At 36.7% G+C, this 20,397-nt stretch overlaps 1 protein-coding gene across 1 annotated transcript; it reads right to left on the bottom strand.

The window, feature by feature from the left end:
* Positions 1-4,276: 4,276 nt before the first annotated feature.
* LOC120515919 (lymphocyte antigen 6E-like) lies at positions 4,277-13,066 on the bottom strand. Its single transcript, XM_039737288.1, has 4 exons — positions 12,966-13,066; positions 12,589-12,668; positions 9,643-9,756; positions 4,277-4,787 (listed from the first exon to the last, which is right to left on the bottom strand). The coding sequence occupies exons 2-4, from the start codon at positions 12,638-12,640 to the stop codon at positions 4,570-4,572; spliced, it is 384 nt and encodes a 127-aa protein (XP_039593222.1). The 5' UTR covers positions 12,641-12,668; positions 12,966-13,066; the 3' UTR covers positions 4,277-4,569.
* Positions 13,067-20,397: the final 7,331 nt, after the last annotated feature.

The raw sequence follows: 20,397 nt of genomic DNA, 5'->3' as shown, positions 1-20,397 counted from the left end.
GGGCTAAGTGCAGTAGCTATAGAACTAGCATTGCACACAAAGTTATTTAAAAATGTATATATTTTTATGTGCCATTTGTTTAATCAGACACATCATGACTTCAATCAAAATCAAGTGCCTTTTAAAAAGATATCTGTTCAGAAAACTACAAACTGCTAGAGAGCACATAAACATTTACTCTCCAGCGTATATCTGATAAAAATTGAAAGAATTATTAGTGTAAGCAATGCTGTTCATTTCAGGTAAGAGGACACCCACTTTAGTTCTTATTACTTGCACTTAAATATTTGTAGTTTACACTGGAATTGAAGCACACTCACATGAGTCAGTTTGAAACTGACTATTAATTAACCTTTCTTGAATGTAGGAGGGAAACAGAAGTATCTGGGAGAAATCTCACTCATGCAGGCACAGGGAGAACATGGAAGTAATTCCAGACATGGAGCTTCAAACTCAGTATAAATGTAATTTACTTTTTAAGATATCTGAAACTCGCTTTGAGATATCTTAAAATAATTTCCTTTACATTTTAAGATATCTGCACATTTTGAGATATCTCAAATGTATTTCAAGATATCTCAAATACAGTTTCAGATATCTCAAAATAATTGTGTCTGCATTTCAAGATATCTCAAATGAATTTTCAGATATCTTAAATTGACCTTTCATGCATTTTAAGATATCTTAAATGCATTTCAAGATATCTCAAAATCATTTCCTGTAAAATTGCCTATTATTTCAATGGGACTACTTGTTTATTATAAGATATCTTAAAATGTATTTGAGATATCTTGAAATGTGCAGGAAGTCATTTTAAGATATCTTGAAATGTATTTGAGATATCTGAAAATGGACAGGAAGCTGTTTTAAGATATCTGGAAATGTATTTGAGATATCTTAAATTGTATTGTAGATATCTGAAAATGCTATTGAGATATCTTGAAATAATTGAGTGTCCTTTTAAAGATATCTTAAAATGCATTTTAGGGAAATACATTGTTAGATATCTGAAATGGAGCAGAGACCCATTTTAAGATATCATGAAATTAATTTTAGATATCTAAAAATGTATTTCAGATATCTGAAAAAAAATGAATTTCAAGATATCTTGAATGCTTTTTAAGATATCTAAATTATATTTGGATATCTCAAAATAACTTCCTTCTCATTTTAAGATATCCCAAATTCATTTTGAGATATCTGAAATGCATTTTCAGATATCTTAAATGATGCACATTTCAAGATATCTCAAATACATTTCAAGCTGTGTATTTCAAGATATCTCAAATTCATTTTGAGATAAATAGACAGGAAGTCCCATTGAAAGAATAGGAAATGTTACAGGAAGTGATTTTGAGATATCTCAAAATGTATTTGAGATATCTTGAAATGCACAGGAAGTTATTTTAAGATATCTCCGATATCTCAAAATGCACAGGAACGTATTTCAAGATATCTCGAATTGCATTAAAGATATCTTAAAATGCATTTCAGATATTTCAAAATGTACAGCATATCATTTCAAGATATCTTGAAATCTATTTAAGATATCATAAAATGCTTTTTAGATATCTTAAAATAGATGCATTTTTAGATATCTGTAAGTCAATTTGAGATATCTAAAATGCATTTCCAGATATCTTAAAATCCATTTTGAGATATCTCTAAATGTTAATTTGGCTTGCCATAGTATATGCCGGATCTATGACGTGACATCAAGTGACTCCGTGAGAACCGTAACTACAAAGAGGACTATTTCATTTATGTTAGGTAGAATGCCCAGAGGGGACTGGGTGGTCCTGTGGCCTGGAACCCCTGCAGATTTTATTTTTTCTCCAGCTGTCTGGAGTTTTTTTCTGTTTTTTCTGTCCACCCTGGCCATCGGACCTTACTCTTTTTCTATGTTAACTAATGTCTTATTTTAATTTCTTATTTTGTCTTTCATTTTTCTTTTTTTCAGTATGTAAAGCACTTTGGGCTACTTTTTGTATAAAAATGTGCTATATAAATAAATGTTGTTGTTGGTGGAGGTGTTGTGACAGTGCCAGCACACCACTCATGTTGTAACACACTAGGGTTTGATTCTAAATGGAGGATCCATCATGGTTGATACTAAAATCAAGCACATTTTCAGTATTTTTATAACCAGGGGCACGGTTCTACATGCCAGAGCCCTGAACAGAACAGTACTAATGGGGCCATTCTCAGCCTAATGATGTGTTAAGCCATTTAATAACACTGTTGCTAGCAGAATATTATTGTGCATTTATGTCATTACAGTCCAGATGCAAAACATTATTATTACCTTCTCACAATAGGGGCCATACATACCAAATTCTGCAAAAACAGGACTGAAATAATTCTTTGTGACCCTCCTCACCCTGGGCACAGTCTGCTTTCCAAACTGGGGTCAGCCCATTGGTATGCTGGTACCAAAGTTAGCACCTTCCAGTTCAAAAACAGTTTTTACCCCTCTGCAGTCCATCTTCTAAATAATATGCATCACAGTCAGAATAAGTAAAGTGTACATTAGAACACACATCCGGCCATCAACAAACTGCCAAGTCACGGAAGTGTTCTGTTTTGTATTTGTATTGTCTTACGCTTGTTTTTTTTTGTACTGTATATGAGAGACCTGTACTGTTTCGTGTACCTAAATTGCTAGATTGATTACAGTTTTCTGTGTACATCTGTGCAAATGGCAAAAACTTTTGCATCTTGAATTATTAGTGTGTTTGATTATGATCTCACATTTTGTTAACACTGCAAACCAAATGCAAACAAATATTCTTATAATGTTACGTAGAACAAAGTAAATAAGAGGTCCTATCTTACTACACTAATTTTTTGGTTGCAAAGTAATTAATAACATCCACAAACATTACGTGATGCACAGGCACCCAATCGGATGAAGCTACCAAACTGTTCAGTCTTTTCTGCTACACCGCTGGACTGTAAGCTGTAAGCCAGTCATTTCTCATGGATTTCAGCCGCCGTCTTTATAAAGACTGCTCAGTCTGCCATTGCAGAATAAATGAAATCTGGCTGCGCTGGACAGTAGGGCACTAGAAGTGGGGACCTGGCATCACCTGTTCCAAAGACATCCCTCTGGCAAACACTTTTGTACAGTGGAAGATAAAACAACATGTCCTCTAGACATTTTTTTGCCACATGCAGTTATTCTGACTCATCAGGTCAGAGCTTGTACTCAGTATCTATATATGACTGCACACTAGACTACCTGGACTTTTTATTTCCCCTTTTAATCTTATTCTTAAATCCCACTTTATCTATTTATATTTTGTATTGGCCTTGTATGCTGCATCATATTTTATTATTTATATTTTATCTTTTATATTCTACTAGGGGGTTCACCCCCTGTTCGCTTCGCTCGCCAACCCCACCGGCATGTGCTACGCACTAACCACTTCACATCTCTGCCACTCGTGGGGCTGAACGCATCCCAAGGATACACGGTCGATCCTCTGAAATCCCCCCCCTTAAATGGTGATACAATGGGAAACTAAAAGTTTTATTTTTTTACCTCCTCTTTGCTCGATCACATGATCTCTATCTTGCTCATCGCTTCAAACATTTAAAATCATGTACAGCAGCTATCCTACTTTATTTCCGGCCCCCGTCGTGGTTAAATCTCTTGGCACAAAGTCTCATCTTGTGGAACGTGAGTTCCTGATATTTTTTAGTTTATAATTTAAAAATGGAAGAAGAATCTGAAAATCTTACAATATCACATTTTTTTTATCACATAAATTCTGAAAAGAATATCAAACATATATATGTAGTTTTTAAAATAAGTCTGATTTAAAGCGTGACACAAAACATGTTTTGTTGCACAAAATAGTTGCACTTTTAGGCTTATGATTTTATATATAGAGAGTAGATGTTGGCCTTTAATGTTGCACCAATACTGGCAAGAAAATTCACATTAAGTACACATTACTTGGCCAATAAAGTGAGTTCTGATTCTGATTGATTTGCGTAATGGCCCACTTGGTTCAAGTCAGTATGCCTCACTGCTTATAAAACAATGGCACAGACTGTCCTGGACTCCTTGAAAGCCGAGAGGAACTGCTCCAGTTGTATTAAAGCCACAGGTCTCAACCTTATGCCATACACGTTGTAATTGTTATTAAAAGTGGCTTAAATGGAATGAAGACACTAAGACACAAAGAAGATTTGCCTCAAGGTTGAATTGTACAGCAGACATGCATGTGGGCTGATGGCTTTGTAAAGTGAAGAAGACAAGAACACATTCTACAAACAAATTTGTTTTATTTGTAGTGCATTTATCTGACAAAGCAAGATCTAATAGTATACAGGTACTGCACATTTGTTAAAAGTAACATAGAAATCTAAATTTAATTGGTTTGCTGTACCATTTCTAAAATGTTCTTATAACATTTCTTCTATTTCACCTACACTTTCCAATTAACTACAAATTTTCCCTTTAATACAAATCAACAGTGAAGGAAGTGTTTAGAATGAAAAAGTCTCCATATAAATGAATCCAAAGCCTAAGTTTAATTTTACAGCATGGGGCAGCTGGTTCTATTTTGTAATGTTGCCAACTATTAAAAGGACGAGCGCAGAGACCCCCAGAAGCAGCAGGTTCAGTCTAGCAGTCGTGGAGCCGTTTATGTTACATAAGAAAGAATCGCAGCATTTCACTGATGTGCTCGCCACACCTATATTAATATTTCCAAAGGCTGATACAGCATCACACTCATTTTTGTTGACGCATCCTTTATTAATCTTATGACTGCCACCTGAAAAAAGAATAAAGAAAAACAAAAAATGATAAAACGTCTGAATTGGAAAGTGCAGAGACATAATTACAAAAACAATGTCAACAGTTAGGTGATTAAACAATAATTGTAGCAAGAAATGGAATACGGTGAGTAAAGAATCCCACATTTAGAAGATTTAATGTTTTAACAATAAAACATTATTTGACAAAAATAAGGATGAATAATTTTTTAATATTATTGTGGGCCTGGAACAGACTTTCACCAGTGTTGTATGGCAATGAAGAATCTGGAATGATTTTCAAATGTGCTCTCAGGATCATCTATGAAGTCCTTTCAAGCACACCTTGTCACAGCCAGCAGAGCAGTGTGGGGCTGTATGATAGAGACGTGCAATCCCAGACTCAGTTATTTCCATCAACAACGACAACAACATTTATCTATATAGCACATTTTCATACAAAAAGTAGCTCAAAGTGCTTTACATAATGAAGAAAAGAAAAATAAAAGACAAAATAAGAAATTAAAATACGACAACATTAGTTAACATAGAAAAGGAGAAAGGTACGATGAACAGGGTGTACAGAAAAAACAAAAAAAAAAAAAACTCTAGACGGTTGGAGAAAAAAAATTTAAAAAAATCAACAAAATCAAAATTTCCATGGCTGATATGGTCAGATGCTGTCCTCATAGTATCCTGATGAACAGAGCAGGGCTGATCCGCAGGCTGCAGTGAGGTGTACCTGTGCATTCACGTGTTGAGGTTCACTCACCTCATCACGTGTGTTGATCACATGACTTCTCTCTCACATTATACTGGGCATCACAGACCATGAACTAATTGGAAAAGTCCAAGAAAATCTGAAAGGCCATTCCTTTGAATGTAAAACTAGAAGTGATAAAGTCTAGGTAAATAGCTTTATCAAATATTAATTAACAAAGGGTAATACCTTATTAGGGTCAATGTTCTTGTAGTGCTGTATTATTTAAACACAAATGGAGGTCATTTTTGGAGCCAAGGAATGCTTACAAATATTTTCCCTTTAAATGAATTGAATGAACATTCACTTTACAATTGGATTTTCATGAATGGATTAGCTCCTTCTTAAAGGGAGCCTCACCTATTAGTGTCTTCCCAACTGAATAAAGATAGAATCATTAAGATGTCCACTCTCGCTAAATGTCACTGCTTCAAGTTGCAGTTACATGGCTCATGCTTTAGTGATTGCACATAGCAACCTAAAAAATTTGACAAACGAAAGGAGCCCATTCAGTCCATCAAGCTAGTTTGTTTAGTTAATAGCTAAGCTGTCCCAATATGTCATCGAGATTCTTTAAAAGGGTTGTCAACAATTCTTATTTGACTCCGTGTCTCAGTAATTTGTTCCAGAGTCCGACAAATGTTTGTATAAAGAAGTGCTAACTTGCCTGAATCCTAAGTGCACTTCCCCTTAATTTACATTGACATCCTCAGAGTATGTGATTCACCCTTAAGTTGAAAGAATTCTGCTGGATTGACTATATCAGAGCCTTTGAGAATTTTGATGACCTCACTCAGTCTCTTTTGCTGTCAAACAGGTTTAGTTTCCTGAGTCTGTTAAGAGTACAACATGTCCTTAAAGATATGTCACACTTGGTTGCTCCCCTCTGCACAGCTGCAAGTGCTGATGTGCTTTTCATTGCAGAGTGGTGACCAGAACTGCACACATTAATCTAGTTCTATCTATCTTGTACTTATAATTGATTTTCCTTTTGCCCGTGTGTAGCACTTTCTACTTTTCCACATTAAGCTGCATTTTCCATGTGGTTCTGAAGCTTTTCCAAGTCTTTTCAAGTTGTTTTTGCTGCCAAGTGAATGTCTGGCATTTCTCCAGTTTTAGTGTCATCTTTGAATTTCACAACTTGACTAACTATGCTGGAATCGATTAGAAAAAGTAACGGCCCAAGGACAGACCCCTGAGGGACTCCATTCTCCTTTTATCTGTACTCTTTGTCTCTTGTTGGTTAACTAATATGAGATCCACTTTTTCAGATTAGCTCTGATGCCTACAGCTACTAGTTTCAGAAATAATCTTCAGTTTTGAAATGTGTCAAAGGCTTTCTTAATATGCCAATTTTCTGAAAAGTATTTCTGCTTTTGCGGGAGTATGGCTGTTGGGTACCTTTTACAACCGTGACTGTTGCTCCTGTGACCCTGAATTGGAATAAGCAGCTTGGAGAATGTGGAAGAATAATTTTAGGGTAACATAGCATTCATCTTAAAGAAATAGCATAAAGGGTTAATAAATGTGGTAAACCAAATAAAGGTCAAGTGAATAACAAAATGTACACTGAAATATAAGATTTGGTTTAGGAAAAATACTGAGATGGTCAAGTAAATAAAGAATGTACCCGAAGAAAGGTTGATGTAATATACAAAATGTACTGAAGGATGACTAAGAAATCAGCAGATGTCCTATAAAGTAGAATGGACAGTTGTTATATATGCACAGAAATTTCAAGGGTGGTGCCTCATCTCAAAAGGTATAAGAAGAACTAGAATATAATATGATAGACTTTTATTCTACAGTATATAAATAGTTGGGTGTAAACCAACGAACCAACCAGAGTAAAATGTATACACTGATTGACATTGTATGTAAATTCAACAGTTTATAAAATGAATCTCTATCCTTTGTTTCTCTGACCATTCTAATCATTCTGACCACCATGTAACAGACTGCTCTGAAGAATGCTCCATCAAGGCATTTTGCTGAGGAGTAATTAAAAGATACAATGCTCTCCTGCCTGATTACTGAAGTGTCATTATCTATACAGTTACATTCAGTATAACTTATTCTAATTTAAGGTTCCTTGTCAGAGTCTTTGACAGCACCTTTTGATGTGAGACTGGAACCAGCCTGGAATGGGCAATCACTGTGTACAGACTCATCCAGCCTGGGTCAGTTTACAGTTGAGAATTAACCTTTTAAACATGTCTTTGGAGTTAACTGTAAAACTCAAGTACTCGGAGAAAGGCCGCTCCACACATAGGGGATCATAGCAGCTTCATTGATTGTTATAATAATGTCTGTATGAGAAGGTGAAACATTAAGCAAGTGAGATCAAAAATGAAAATAATCCACTTAGAATGCATTTTAACATAAAAATGTATTAACATTTACAGTATTTAGCATAATATGAGTTAAATTAAAATCCACCTCTTTTTGTGAAACAACTTAATCCAGTTTTAGGGTTACTAGAGAATACTACAACCCTGAAGGAGAACCTGATGACTTAGTAGGTGCAAGACTGCAATAAGCAGTTGGGAGCAAAGCCCTAATCATTCAATGGCCAGTCCGTCACAATGAATGTTCAGGTGTGCATCCACAATCACAGGCCAGGTGAATTTAGAGTCACTGATTGGCCCTAACGTGTATGTGTTGGGCACATGGAAGGAAACTCGAGCACCTCGAGAAAATCCATGTAAACTTGAAGAGACTGTGAAAATTCCACATATATAATAACCAAATTGGGAGATACTGTACACCCAAGTCCATGGATCTGTGTCACCCTTCCTTGCTACTGTTACATATGTAATGCTAAATAGCAGTCGGCAGCCGAATCCAATTATTGGGTTCACTAGCTGTGCTACCTGTCTACCTTTCCAGTGCACCATCTAGTGGAATGCGTTTTGTAATGCAAGTGGCAATAAACTGTATTGCATTTTTTATTCCAACCAATGGTGCATCATAGGCATTAGCACGGCTTTTATGAATCCCATACAAAATGGCATATAACAGAGACATGTCAACCAGTCAGCCACGCAGATGCACAGACACACACACAGACCCTTGCCATTTTAATAAGGTGGAATAGAATTACTTACAGTATGAACTCTTTGAAATCACTTTGCTTTTTTTTTGATTAGCACTTCCTGATTCATCAGCATGACAGAAAAACCCCCCACATATGATATCCTGTTCGCCTCATCTTAATGTCTAGTTTTTTGGCATTCTCTCATTTTTTTGTCCCTCTAAACCCCAAAAAAACCTAATTTTTAGCCCATTTCTGGATTACATTTTGTGCAGGAAATTACACCCTTATGAAGGGTAATCTAATAAGTGTCATTAGCAAAAATGATCAGAAGGACTTAAAAGTTGTGCCTGCCACAGCGGCTGACCCCAAGGGTGTCACACCTAATGGCATATGAGGGGTCAACCTTACTCATTTTCACAAACTTTGAACAAACGGGTAATTTGTAATACAGGCACGTGGAATGTTGTTTTCTGCTATTTTGAGGTTGCTGATCACAAATTTAGTATTTTTGATATTTGATTCTTTACTGGTGGTGCTAGCACTCTGCGAGCCACTCCCAGAGGGTTAAAAATGAGAAATATTTGTACCCCGAATTAGAGCCACTTATGCTAATTCAGACTCTTTTTTTATTTGTAATTAATGTTTTGTATTTAGCATATGCCTTCACTTATTTTGTGATACACTAAGATTTCTTCTGTATGTTTTGTACAGTTAAACACAGACAGGTTAAGTGACTTGCTCAGGGTCACACAGTGAGGAGGAAGCAAGGACTGAACTGGCAGCTTTGTGCTTTGGATACTCGGCAAGTTAAAGCAGCAGGGTGGCACAATGGACTGCCTTCCTCACAGATTTGGGGACTTATTGTTTAACAAACATGATGTGTTTACTGGATCATACATTAGTAATCTTTTTGGTAAATAACTTAACAGTGAAAGATAGGGGTGGTTTAGTTTTATTCTTGGTGAGTGCTATGCATATTTTGCATTATTTAAAATCAGATCAGCTTTGGCATTCCCACTTTCATTCTCTTCCTTGTGCAAGGATCCAAAACCTGTAATAAGCTAAGGACTTTACTTACCTAAAGAGTAAGTGGCAGTTACACACACTTGGTTTGCTGCGCATGTATCAGGCAGATTAAAATTACAGTTAAGATTGGTTTCAGCATCTTTGCAACTGAAGCAGGACAATGGCTCTAAAATGAAGAAAGGAAAAAATAATCAGGATCTCTACTGTTCAAACAGAAATTTGTGCCATCTGCAAAAGAACCACCTCTTTCAAACTTTGCAAACATATGCAGTTTTTAATACCTGGAAAAAATTTGGGATTAACTTGCTTAGAGATCTTTATATAGACAACGTCTTTGCATCCTATGAACAATTACAATCTAAATGTAACATTCCAGCCAGACATTTCTTTCACTATCTTCAAATTAGGAACTTTGTTAAACAGAACCTTCCCAATTTTCCTCATCTTGCACCCTCGTCCACGCAGGAAAAAATATTGCTCAATTTCAAGGACTTAGACTCCATCTCTACAATATATAAAATCATTATACAGTCTCTCCCTTTCAAAGATCCAAGAGGACACTGGGAAAAAGATCTCTCAATTAATATATCAGAAAAGGAGTGGAAAGTAGCAATGCAGAGAATTCACTCGAGCTCCATATGCGCAAAGCATACAATTATACAACTCAAAATTATATATCGAGCACATCTGTCTCGACTAAAACTCTCCAAAATGTTTCCAGGGCATGATCCAACCTGCGAACGTTGGAATCGAGATCAGCCTCACTGGGTCACATGTTCTGGGCCTGCACCAAATTAACATTATTCTGGACCAAAATTTTTAATCACCTTTCAGACAGCCTTGGTGTCACAATCGCTCCTAACCCATAAACAGCTGTGTTTGGGGTTCTTCCAAATGGTTTTAAAGTGGAGAAGGACAAACAAACTGTGATTGCATTCACTACACTTTTGGCACGCAGACGTATTTTGCTAAACTTGAAGAACCCAAACTCTCCTCTTTTAAGTCAGTGGGTAACTGATGTTTTATACTATTTGAAATTGGAAAAAATCAAATACTCAGTTAGAGGATCTGTACAGATTTTTTTCAAAACATGGCAGGATCTAATCAGTAATATTTTATAATAAGCTCTTAAAGCACAGAGGAAGCAATTATTTCTGTATTTCTTTTTCTTCTCCATTCATCTCTATTGGCTTATCAAACTTAGCAATTTAGGTGTGTTTACAAGCCTTACGTTTTACTCTGTTGGCCTTGCTCTCTCTCTGGGGTGGGAGTCGATTTGCTCTCAATCCTACTTTCTGTAAAAAGTTGATTGATTTGTATGGAACGATTGCAATAAAATTAATTTAAAAAAAAGAAAGAAATTTGTGCCATTTTGCCTAGTATCCACTGATTATGGATATTTTAAATCAGTTCATTTAAGGACTAAAAATGTGTTACAAAGTTTTAAAAAAGAACAATGAGTGATTTTGGAGGGTAATTAAAACAATCAATTGCAATATAATTTAGAAATCTGTAATGGATTCATTGTACTGCTACATTTAATTCAATATAATATGACAAATATAAAAACACATTAAACTGGAAGAACCCAAACTCTCCTCTTTTAAGTCAGTGGGAAACTGATGTGTTATACTATTTAAAATTGGAAAAAATCAAATACTCAGTTAGAGGATCTGTACAGACTTTTTTCAAAACATGGCAGGATCTAATCAGTAATATTTTAAAATAAGTTTATAAAGCACAGAGAATTTATTAATTTAGGTATTTTACAAGCCTTAAATTTTACACCATTTGGCTTGCTCTCTCTCTCAGGGGTGGGGATCGATCTGTTCTTAGCATAATTCTTTTTTTTGTAAAAACTTGATTGCTATGTAATGATTGTAATAAAATTAATAAATAAAATTAAAAAAAAAAACACATTTATAATTTTTCTTTTCATGCTGTTACATATGGCTGTCAATGAAAATAAAACAATGAAAACAGAACACAATTTGTCCAGTGGATGGTTTTTGGAAAGCAAAAAACACCTTGTCTTAAGCTCACAGCACATTACATGAGCTCTCGTCATTGAGGTCATCATACTGAATGACTGCACTTACGGGATCTTGTTGCCTTGTGGATGTTAGATTATTTGACTAGGAATTGCAGCGGATGACAAATTACTCAGCTCCCTGCAGACTTTCCAGTACAGTTTCACGTTTCTAAAGTATCATGAACTCGCTGCATTGTAATTTCCAATTAACATGATGGCTTTATGAAAGCTTTTAGGGTATGGTAAGTTCAGCCACAATCTCACTCTTTATTTTTCCTTTTTTAATTCTGTTGTGGTATGTTTGTGCGGTCCTAAAGATCTGAGGACTGCATTGTATTTCCAGGTAAGCTCACAACAGCTCAACCCTACAACTACTGATTTTTTTGGGATGAGTCACTGACCGGACTGACTGCGATGTCAGACTACTCAAATGGCAGTCACAAGAGCCCATCTTGATTGCCTCCAGCCCACTAAGATTATGTAATTTTTGTTTGTGAATGAAAATCACCAAAAAAGCCCTGTAATGTGATTGGGGTGGAGGTTACATAAATTAATTGTTATGTTAGAAAAGTCTGCACATGTAATGAAACATTCAGGTATAGCCCCACCATAGGTTTTGTGGCAAAAATGCCAGTGGCTTTATTTGGTAAAAAAAAATGAAGTGCAGTACATTGTGTATTGTCAGTCTCTCTAAGTGACATAACAATTTCATTAAAAAATCCACATAGAGTCTGAGGGATTATATCCATGTAAAACTTATTCCATTCTTTTTTATTCCAACATTGCGCTTATATAGTAAATATATAGAAAAATACAGAATAAAAAGTGCTATGTTTAAATAATTCAAATTTTGAGAAACTTCCATTTTCAACAGGTGTTCCTGTTCCTAACATATACATTCTGTTTAATTAAAGGCAGTCTTTTTTTAAAGTTATATTTTCATACATTCCCTGCATACAGACTTACCTGAATAAGCTACAAAGCAGGCTAGAAGGAATAACGTGAGACAAGTCTTCATTTTGTCTTCGATCACTCAGTCCAACTCTCTGCAATATAAGAATGATAATGACGAATTTTGCTTATATAGCCTCAGTAAAATGTTGTAATGACATAATGATTTCCTCTTGTTATAATACAGCTGGTATTACACTACAATTAGATTAACTCTTTCATGCCACATAACCTTGAAACTAACATTGTGTCATTCTGCAAATACATTGAAAGAAACTAAATGTTCGGAGTCATAAATAAAATGCTCCTTTAAGGTCTTTTTTTATGTGATTAGAACACTTTATCTTAAAAAAAATAACTGCCACAATTTGAAATGTATAAATTTCCATTACCTAATCTTCAAAGGTCTCATTTTCTCCATGGTTTCATTTCTTCAGAGTAGGCTGGCAATGAAACTTAACACTTCACAAGCAAATTTCATGATTATAAAATTCAGTCATTATACCACCCACTATACCACAACACAGGGGTCTGCTGGAGCCAATCACAGGGCAGGAAACACACCACAGGCAGGGTGCCAGCCCACCGCAAGGCACACAAACACACACACACACGGAACAATTTAGAATCACCAATGTACCTAACCTGCATGTCTTTGGAAGGAAACCCACATAGACATGGGGAGAACATGCAAACTCCATGCAGGGAGGACCCGGGAAGCGAACCCAGGTCTCCTAATTGCAGGGCAGCAGAGCTACCACTGCACCACCGTGCCACCCTGATTGTAAAAGTTTTAAAACAAAACACAGGTGAACAACTGAATATACAAAATATCCAGCTGCCCCATTCCTACATTATCTGAAGCTTATTAGTTTGTAAGGAAGACACTCGGGGAGCTGGAGCCCATCCTGGCAGCATCGGGCACAAGGTATGAGGCTGCTATAGATAGGACACCAGTCCGTTAGAGGCCAAGTAACACAGTAGTAATTCATAACATATAAGAGTTTCACATTTGCTTTATAGCAAACTTTTCTCCACAGTAGAGTTGGGTGGCATCTTCTTCACGCTTCACTCAAGAAATGGGGAGCTCTCCCTTAGTGTTCTTGAAAGTAGAAATTATGCCAAAATGTGCAAAAAGCTGTATTTTATTAGATAACAATGTACAAAAGTGAGGGATACACACGGAGAGTAATCTAAATTCAGAAAAGAAGAAAAGATTACCCATGGCTATTGTATGCGTAGCTAAAAGGGTTCCCCTGCCTACCCGATGGGGTAGTTTTTCCACTTGCTATTTATTCACTCCTAGCTACAGCATATGCCTGCAGTCAGCTAGTTACTGAAGTAGATTTTGCAAACCAGATTCTTATTCTATTTTAACAATAAAGCAAAATATTCTGCAGTGTGTACATTAATCTGCATCATTACTGATCCATTATTTGAAAACATAAATATTCCACATTTTGGCCCTGCACGAGTCGAAAATGTTAAATTCAAGTTTAATTTAACAAAGGAATCTCTCTTGCCACAAAACTGTAAAAATGAAGGTGGCCCAATGTGATTTAACTTTTTATGGTAAATCCCATTTATCAGATAGTAGAGTGGGAATACTTTGTCATTTTCACCCAGGTACCTGCACTGGGCAGGGCAAAACTCAGCTGCATCTTAACAAAGGCATCTGCCTTGTCACAAAACTGTGAAAGGTAATATGATGTAACTCACCCATGCAGTACTTAAATGTGGTATATTTAGCTTTTCAAAGAATGAACATGTCTATTTTATGTCAATTAATATACACATTGTAGATGTGCAAGCATTGTGGCATTGTGGTTACAGCTTTGCACTTTCAACCCTGTGTTTGTGGGTTCAAGTCCTGAGACTGACACTGTGTGACCATGAGCAAGTCACTCCGCCTGTCTGTGTGGAGTGGTGCAGGGTCACTAGGCAAAAGAAACATAGCCAGCAGTATCTAAATGTTGTATGTTGGATAATGACATCTGTTGTAAATGTAGAATAATTTGCCTTTAGAATCAGTAACTGGTTTGCAAAAGTTGTGTAAAAAAGTACAGTTGCGGGTTGCAAACAAGCATGTAGCTGGGATCAAATACGTACTGTACTTAACTTCAGCCTTGTGTTCATTTCAGACTCAAGGATAGATTCTGTTAAATAGTGATAATTACTACCAAGTCCTTTCACAAATGTATTGTCCGGAAAAAACAAATAGTGTGCTGTTTGAACGTAGATCCGTCTACTACCCGCTTCTCTTCATGGACCGTGACTCTACCAGGCCTTGAGTTCCTGTTAATTGCCCCTCCCATTTCCTCTGAAGATCACATAAACAACCAATAGAGTTGGCACACAGAACCACTATAGTTCATACACAGCAACTGACATAGTGCACACATAAAAGCAATAGACTTCAAGCACAAATCCAACATGTTACCACAGTAAACCAATATGTGACGTGCATGAAACCAGTATAGTGGAGGCACAAATCCATTGCTCGACCAGAACAGCAGTAGTATATGAATGCAAGCCAATAGAAGTTAATATGCAAACTGACAACATGCAAGTGTAAGCTAGTGCAGCACTCACAAACCAATAACAAATGAACTGGAACTAGTGATATGCATTTGAAAATCAATATAGTTCATATGCAGACCAGTAGTATGCATATACAAATGGATATAGTTCATTCACAAATCAATAATATACCGACACAGACCAATATAGTTCATATGAATTAAACCAGTACTGTACACACGCAGACCAATTAAGTATGCCCACAAACCGATAGTAAATATTAATAAATGAATAGTGTTCGCATGTAAACCAATAGATTACACACAAAAATATATGAATTATGGCCTTTTTGGCTCCTCATACCAAACAGGCTTAACACATACATGTTACCTATCTTTCTCTCTGCTTTGGTGCTTCTAGCAGTGCTACTGGGGCTTGAAACTGCAACTTCCAGCAGTCCCTGCCATGGTTCTGATTGGTCTTTTGCTGAAGGTGCAGGGGCTGTTGGGTTCAAGGAGGCTGTTGAGATCAAGAAAAAAAAAAGAAATATTTAGTGGTTCGTGTCTGAAGTTCTTGTCTGATACCTGTGCTTTTTCATTTTTGTCCTGGATCGTTTATTGGTCGGGGTCTGGATTGTCTGCTGTATGCCTGTTACGTGAGGGCTGTATATGGATTTATGGCTATCCTGTGAAGAAAGGAGTGCTCCTGAACCCATCCATCTGTCTTCACTATTTCAGGAACTACTGATAGGACTATCTTTACATTTGCACTTGCGGATCTCTGAACTATTCACCTTCATGTTTACATTACATCTACCATTTTTAATGGACTTTACTGTGTGTGGTTTATTATATTTAATGTATAATTGCCAAAAGGGGAACTGGGGTGGGACTGTTGTTTTCATTTATTATTGTTAATACATTCTTTATTTGCTGTTTTATTTCTGGTGGCTTTTTGTCTCTCTTTATGAGTGTGTGAGGGTCGGGCCAAGGCTGGGTGCATCCTTGGAATCTCCACTAAAAAAACAAAATAAATCACCGTTCCTTCAACGGTGTGAATCTTAGCAGCACCGGACCGCTACATGCTCATGTAGCAAGAACCTGAAAGACTACCCAGCTGTTTGTGTTGTCACACACGCGCGAATAGGGGGCAGCCAAAGTGTTCCGATACAGTGTGAATACAACAACCAGGGCGTTAATGCCTCTCTCTCGAGTCCTTCAGGAAAACCGATGATTAGAAGACTTACCTTCCAAAGCTCCATTCGAAATCCATCCAAGACACATTTCTCTTCCAGGTACCGAAGATACGACTCCATTAAATGATCTCACTTTTGTCTCACTCCAGATGATATCACTTCCACCTCCAACCCATCTTATCACCTCCGCCTCACCATCTCTACGTCATTGTCAATATCATTGTCATTTCCTGTCCGTCACATGTAAAAATGCTCTGTATCATACAAACAATGTCTCATGGAAGTCTTTGTTACTTTGGCAAGACAGCTATCCTCACAACCTACAGTATATGGGACTGGGTCCCAAACCTTTATGTTTCTCTCCAGAGTCATTCTATCTTCACAGTGTACTTTACAACAGACCTTTCTGTGTTTCTTTTTAACATCAAAGAAAGCAACCACTTGCAAATCAGCACACTAGATAGATTTTCCATCCCTTTGTTCTACATCCTGAATGTCAGAAACTGGATGGTAACCCACTACCTTCCACTTTCATATTTCCCATATTTCTTGAAAAGCCAATAAGAATTGAATTCCATGTAACTGCTAAGACAGTCATTCCGATTCATTCTAATGCATTCACTTTTATGATAATACTTTAACAGCTTTCATATACAAGCACTTGACTTGCCTTCATTTCTACTATTTCTTATTATTGTGATATTCTCCTCTACTTACCCTTTACTTATTTTCTTCAGGGGTAAGTGTACTCATCCCGTTCGTTACTCTGTTTGTCTACTGTTGCACCATAAGATCAATATACACATAAATAGATATATGAGTACGCACAGACCCTAATCACAAAAGTGCTGTATGAATGACCTATAAACCACTCTCTAGTACTTGTATCACATAAGCACTGCATGAATGCGTGATAGTAAAGTTGGTGTTGATTTAGAAATCAATATTCATGAAAGGCCTTAGCTGAGAATCAAATGATAGATAGATAGATAGATAGATAGATAGATAGATAGATAGATAGATAGATAGATAGATAGATAGATAGATAGATAGATAGATAGATAGATACTTTATTAATCCCAAGGGGGAATTCACATAATCCAGCAGCAGTATACTGATACAAAAAAACAATATTGAATTAAATAGTAATAAAAATGCATGTAAAAGTAGACAATAACTTTAAATAATGTTAGCATTTACTTCCCCGGATGGAATTGAAGAGTCGCATAGTGTGGGGGAGAAACAATCTCCTCAGTCTGTCAGTGGAGCAAGACAGTGATAAAAGTCTGTCACTGAAGCTGCTCCTCTGTCTGGAGATGACACTGTTCAGTGGATGCAGTGAATTCTCCATGATTGACAGGAGTTTGCTTAGTGCCCGTCGCTCTGCCACAGACGTTAAACTGTCCAACTTTACTCCTACAATAGAGCCTGCCTTCTTAACAAGTTTGTCCAGGCGTGAGGCGTCTTTCATCTTTATGTTGCCTCCCCAGCACACCAACGCGTAGAAGAGGGCACTCGCCACAACTGTCTGGTAGAACATCTGCAGCATCTTATTGCAGATGTTGAAGGACGCCAACCTTCTAAGAAAGTATAGTCGGCTCTGACCTTTCTTACACAGAGCATCAGTATTGGCAGTCCAGTCCAATTTGTCATTTAGCTGCACTCCCAGATATTTATAGGTCTGCACCCTCTTCACACAGTCTACTCTGATGATCACGGGGTCCATGAGGGGCCTGGGCCTCCTAAAATCCACCACCAGCTCCTTGGTTTTGCTGGTGTTCAGGTGTAAGTGGTTTTAGTCGCACCATTTAACAAAGTCTTTGATTCGTTTCTGGTACTCCTCCTCCTGCCCACTCCTGATGCAGCCCACGATAGCAGTGTCATCAAAAATGGTTGCATGTTTTTCACCTACTGCTGACATTACTCTGTCTTTGCTGTTTCTTCTTCTGACATTGCTCTCAGATGAGGATTATTTATTTGTCAATTCCTCATGGGATCTTCCTGCATGTCTTTCTTTCCCAAGCTGTAAACCAATTTGGCAATTTTTTGTTCCAGGTGCCGATGTGTTCACAGGTTATAAAGTAATCCATACAGCCTGAAGAATCAGCATGTCTTCCGTTCCTAAGATGTTAACTAATTTAGTCCTAAGTGCCCATCTCTTCACAGGTGATAAAATGATCAATAGAGCTTGTGGCATCTCTTGGATTTCTGCTCCAGATTAAAACAGATGTTTTAAACAGATGTTACTGTGATTGATACTTGTAGAATTCAGGAAAATATACTTTTGATGTTAAAGTGCCCATGTAAGTATCTTATATTTAAGTTCATCTTTATTTGTCTTGAGAAAAATAAAATGAAAATATAGGAATATATTGTTTAAACAATTGCAGATTTTGCACACCAGGACAAACACAAATTTATTACCTCCTAATTCTCTTCCTCTCGCCAAGCCTTCTAACATTGAAATGGTTGTTCCTAATCCACTGGCTAGTGGTACAGAGTCCCATTGTAGCTCCAGAGAGGGCTAATGCTAAGGTCATTTTGGTACCCACATATGAGGAAAGGGACACCTTCTTAGAACTCCCTATGATGGATGCTTATATTCCTGAACCCTGAGAAACAAGTTGCATTGAAAAGGTCAGACAATCCTGGTAGCCTCCAAGTAGACTCTCCTAATGTATACATTATTCGACCACCTTTTTGCCCACTTTACCAAGCTGAAGAATGTCTGTCAGAAACTTGTCAAGAATAGAATGTTTATTTAGGTCATTATTTAGCTGCATAATAACTGCAGCAAAAAATAACCCCATGTTAAACTAGTCCTCTGTGAATCAGCATGTTAGTAAAATTCCATCGTTTGAGCAATTCAAATAATACTAAAATTACAGAGGTCCTCCAGTAATAATCACTTTACCCAGTGTCTAAAGTGGAACAAAGAAAAACTGCCAGTGTTCACCTTGTTTTGTACACGGGAAGTGTCGTCCTTCTCAGGGCTGTCAGTGTTCTGATATACACAATGTATTTAGAAAAGTGGCTGGGTGCAGGACTGTTGTGAACAGACATATTGTTCTTTCATTATTTCCTGCTTCTTATCTACAGGAAACAAATTTGCAATTTCACCAGGTTTGAGTAAACTGTCTATATCTTCCAGAAAACCCCCACCTTTAATGCGTATGTCGGTAATTATAAAGTCCTTCTTCTCACCCTTTACATCTACACCACGCACCTGATGCTGCTGGAGAAACTGCAGGAAACCAATTTCATTATAGAGTTATGTTAGCCGTTCATAACGTTTCTATGTAGACTATTAAATTGGACAGCCATGTGAGATGTGTTAGATTAACTCTTACTATCAGTTAAACCAGTTTAACACGTCTGTTTCTTATAAAACAGGAAGTGGGTTGTCCTGAAGGTAAACCGCATAAAGTAGTGGCACAACGTTCACCCGGAATATATGAACTTCTATAAGTATGAAACATGATAGGAAAAGCACAACATGTGTACGGTATATTATGTGCACAAGTTATTATCTTGTGGGAACAAGAGCAGTACGCTGTATGCTTGATGGTGTGGCCCCAAAATGTAGTTCTTGTTCCCTCAAGGACAGGCAGAGTAAGCCAGACATGTACACAATTGGTTTTGGTGAATTTTGTGAATTGCAAATGGATCAGTGAACATAACTGTCTTACTTTAAACAAAGACAGTAATTTGTATTATATCACAATGTACTATTTTATATAAATGCAAGGAGTTGAAATACAGAGTTACCATCCACATTCACCATAACTATTGAGATATGCTACAAATTATTCAGTTGTTTAATGTAATTCTACAACTGAGATCCTTACTCCAGAAAGAGAAGAAGAAGAAGAAAATAAAATGTAAAAAAAAAAAAAAGTAAACCTATCATAACCTTATTACTTATACACGTATATTTTACACGCAGTAAAAAAAAAAAACTAACAAGAAGACAACACAAGTTTGGTTTATTACTTTTTACTAAAGTAAACATAGTAAACCTAGACTTTAGATGGGCATTTACTACAATAGTTTCATAAAATTTCTGATTTGTGGTTTATTGAATTCTCTAAAGAAAGTTGTGGTTTTCT

This window comes from Polypterus senegalus, chromosome 15 (assembly GCF_016835505.1).
Source record: "Polypterus senegalus isolate Bchr_013 chromosome 15, ASM1683550v1, whole genome shotgun sequence".
Taxonomy (NCBI): domain Eukaryota; kingdom Metazoa; phylum Chordata; class Cladistia; order Polypteriformes; family Polypteridae; genus Polypterus; species Polypterus senegalus.
The sequence above is the reverse complement of the archived record's forward strand: the minus strand, read 5'-3'. Positions and strand labels throughout refer to the sequence as shown.

Coding starts and splice junctions, on each gene's coding strand:
- LOC120515919 (XM_039737288.1), bottom strand. CDS start 12,640: ATGAAGACTTGTCTCACGTTATTCCTTCTAGCCTGCTTTGTAGCTTAT. Junction 9,757..12,588: donor CTGCTTTGTAGCTTATTCAG/GTAAGTCTGTAT, acceptor TCTTCATTTTAG/AGCCATTGTCCTGCTTCAGT. Junction 4,788..9,642: donor AACTGCCACTTACTCTTTAG/GTAAGTAAAGTC, acceptor TTCTTTTTTCAG/GTGGCAGTCATAAGATTAAT.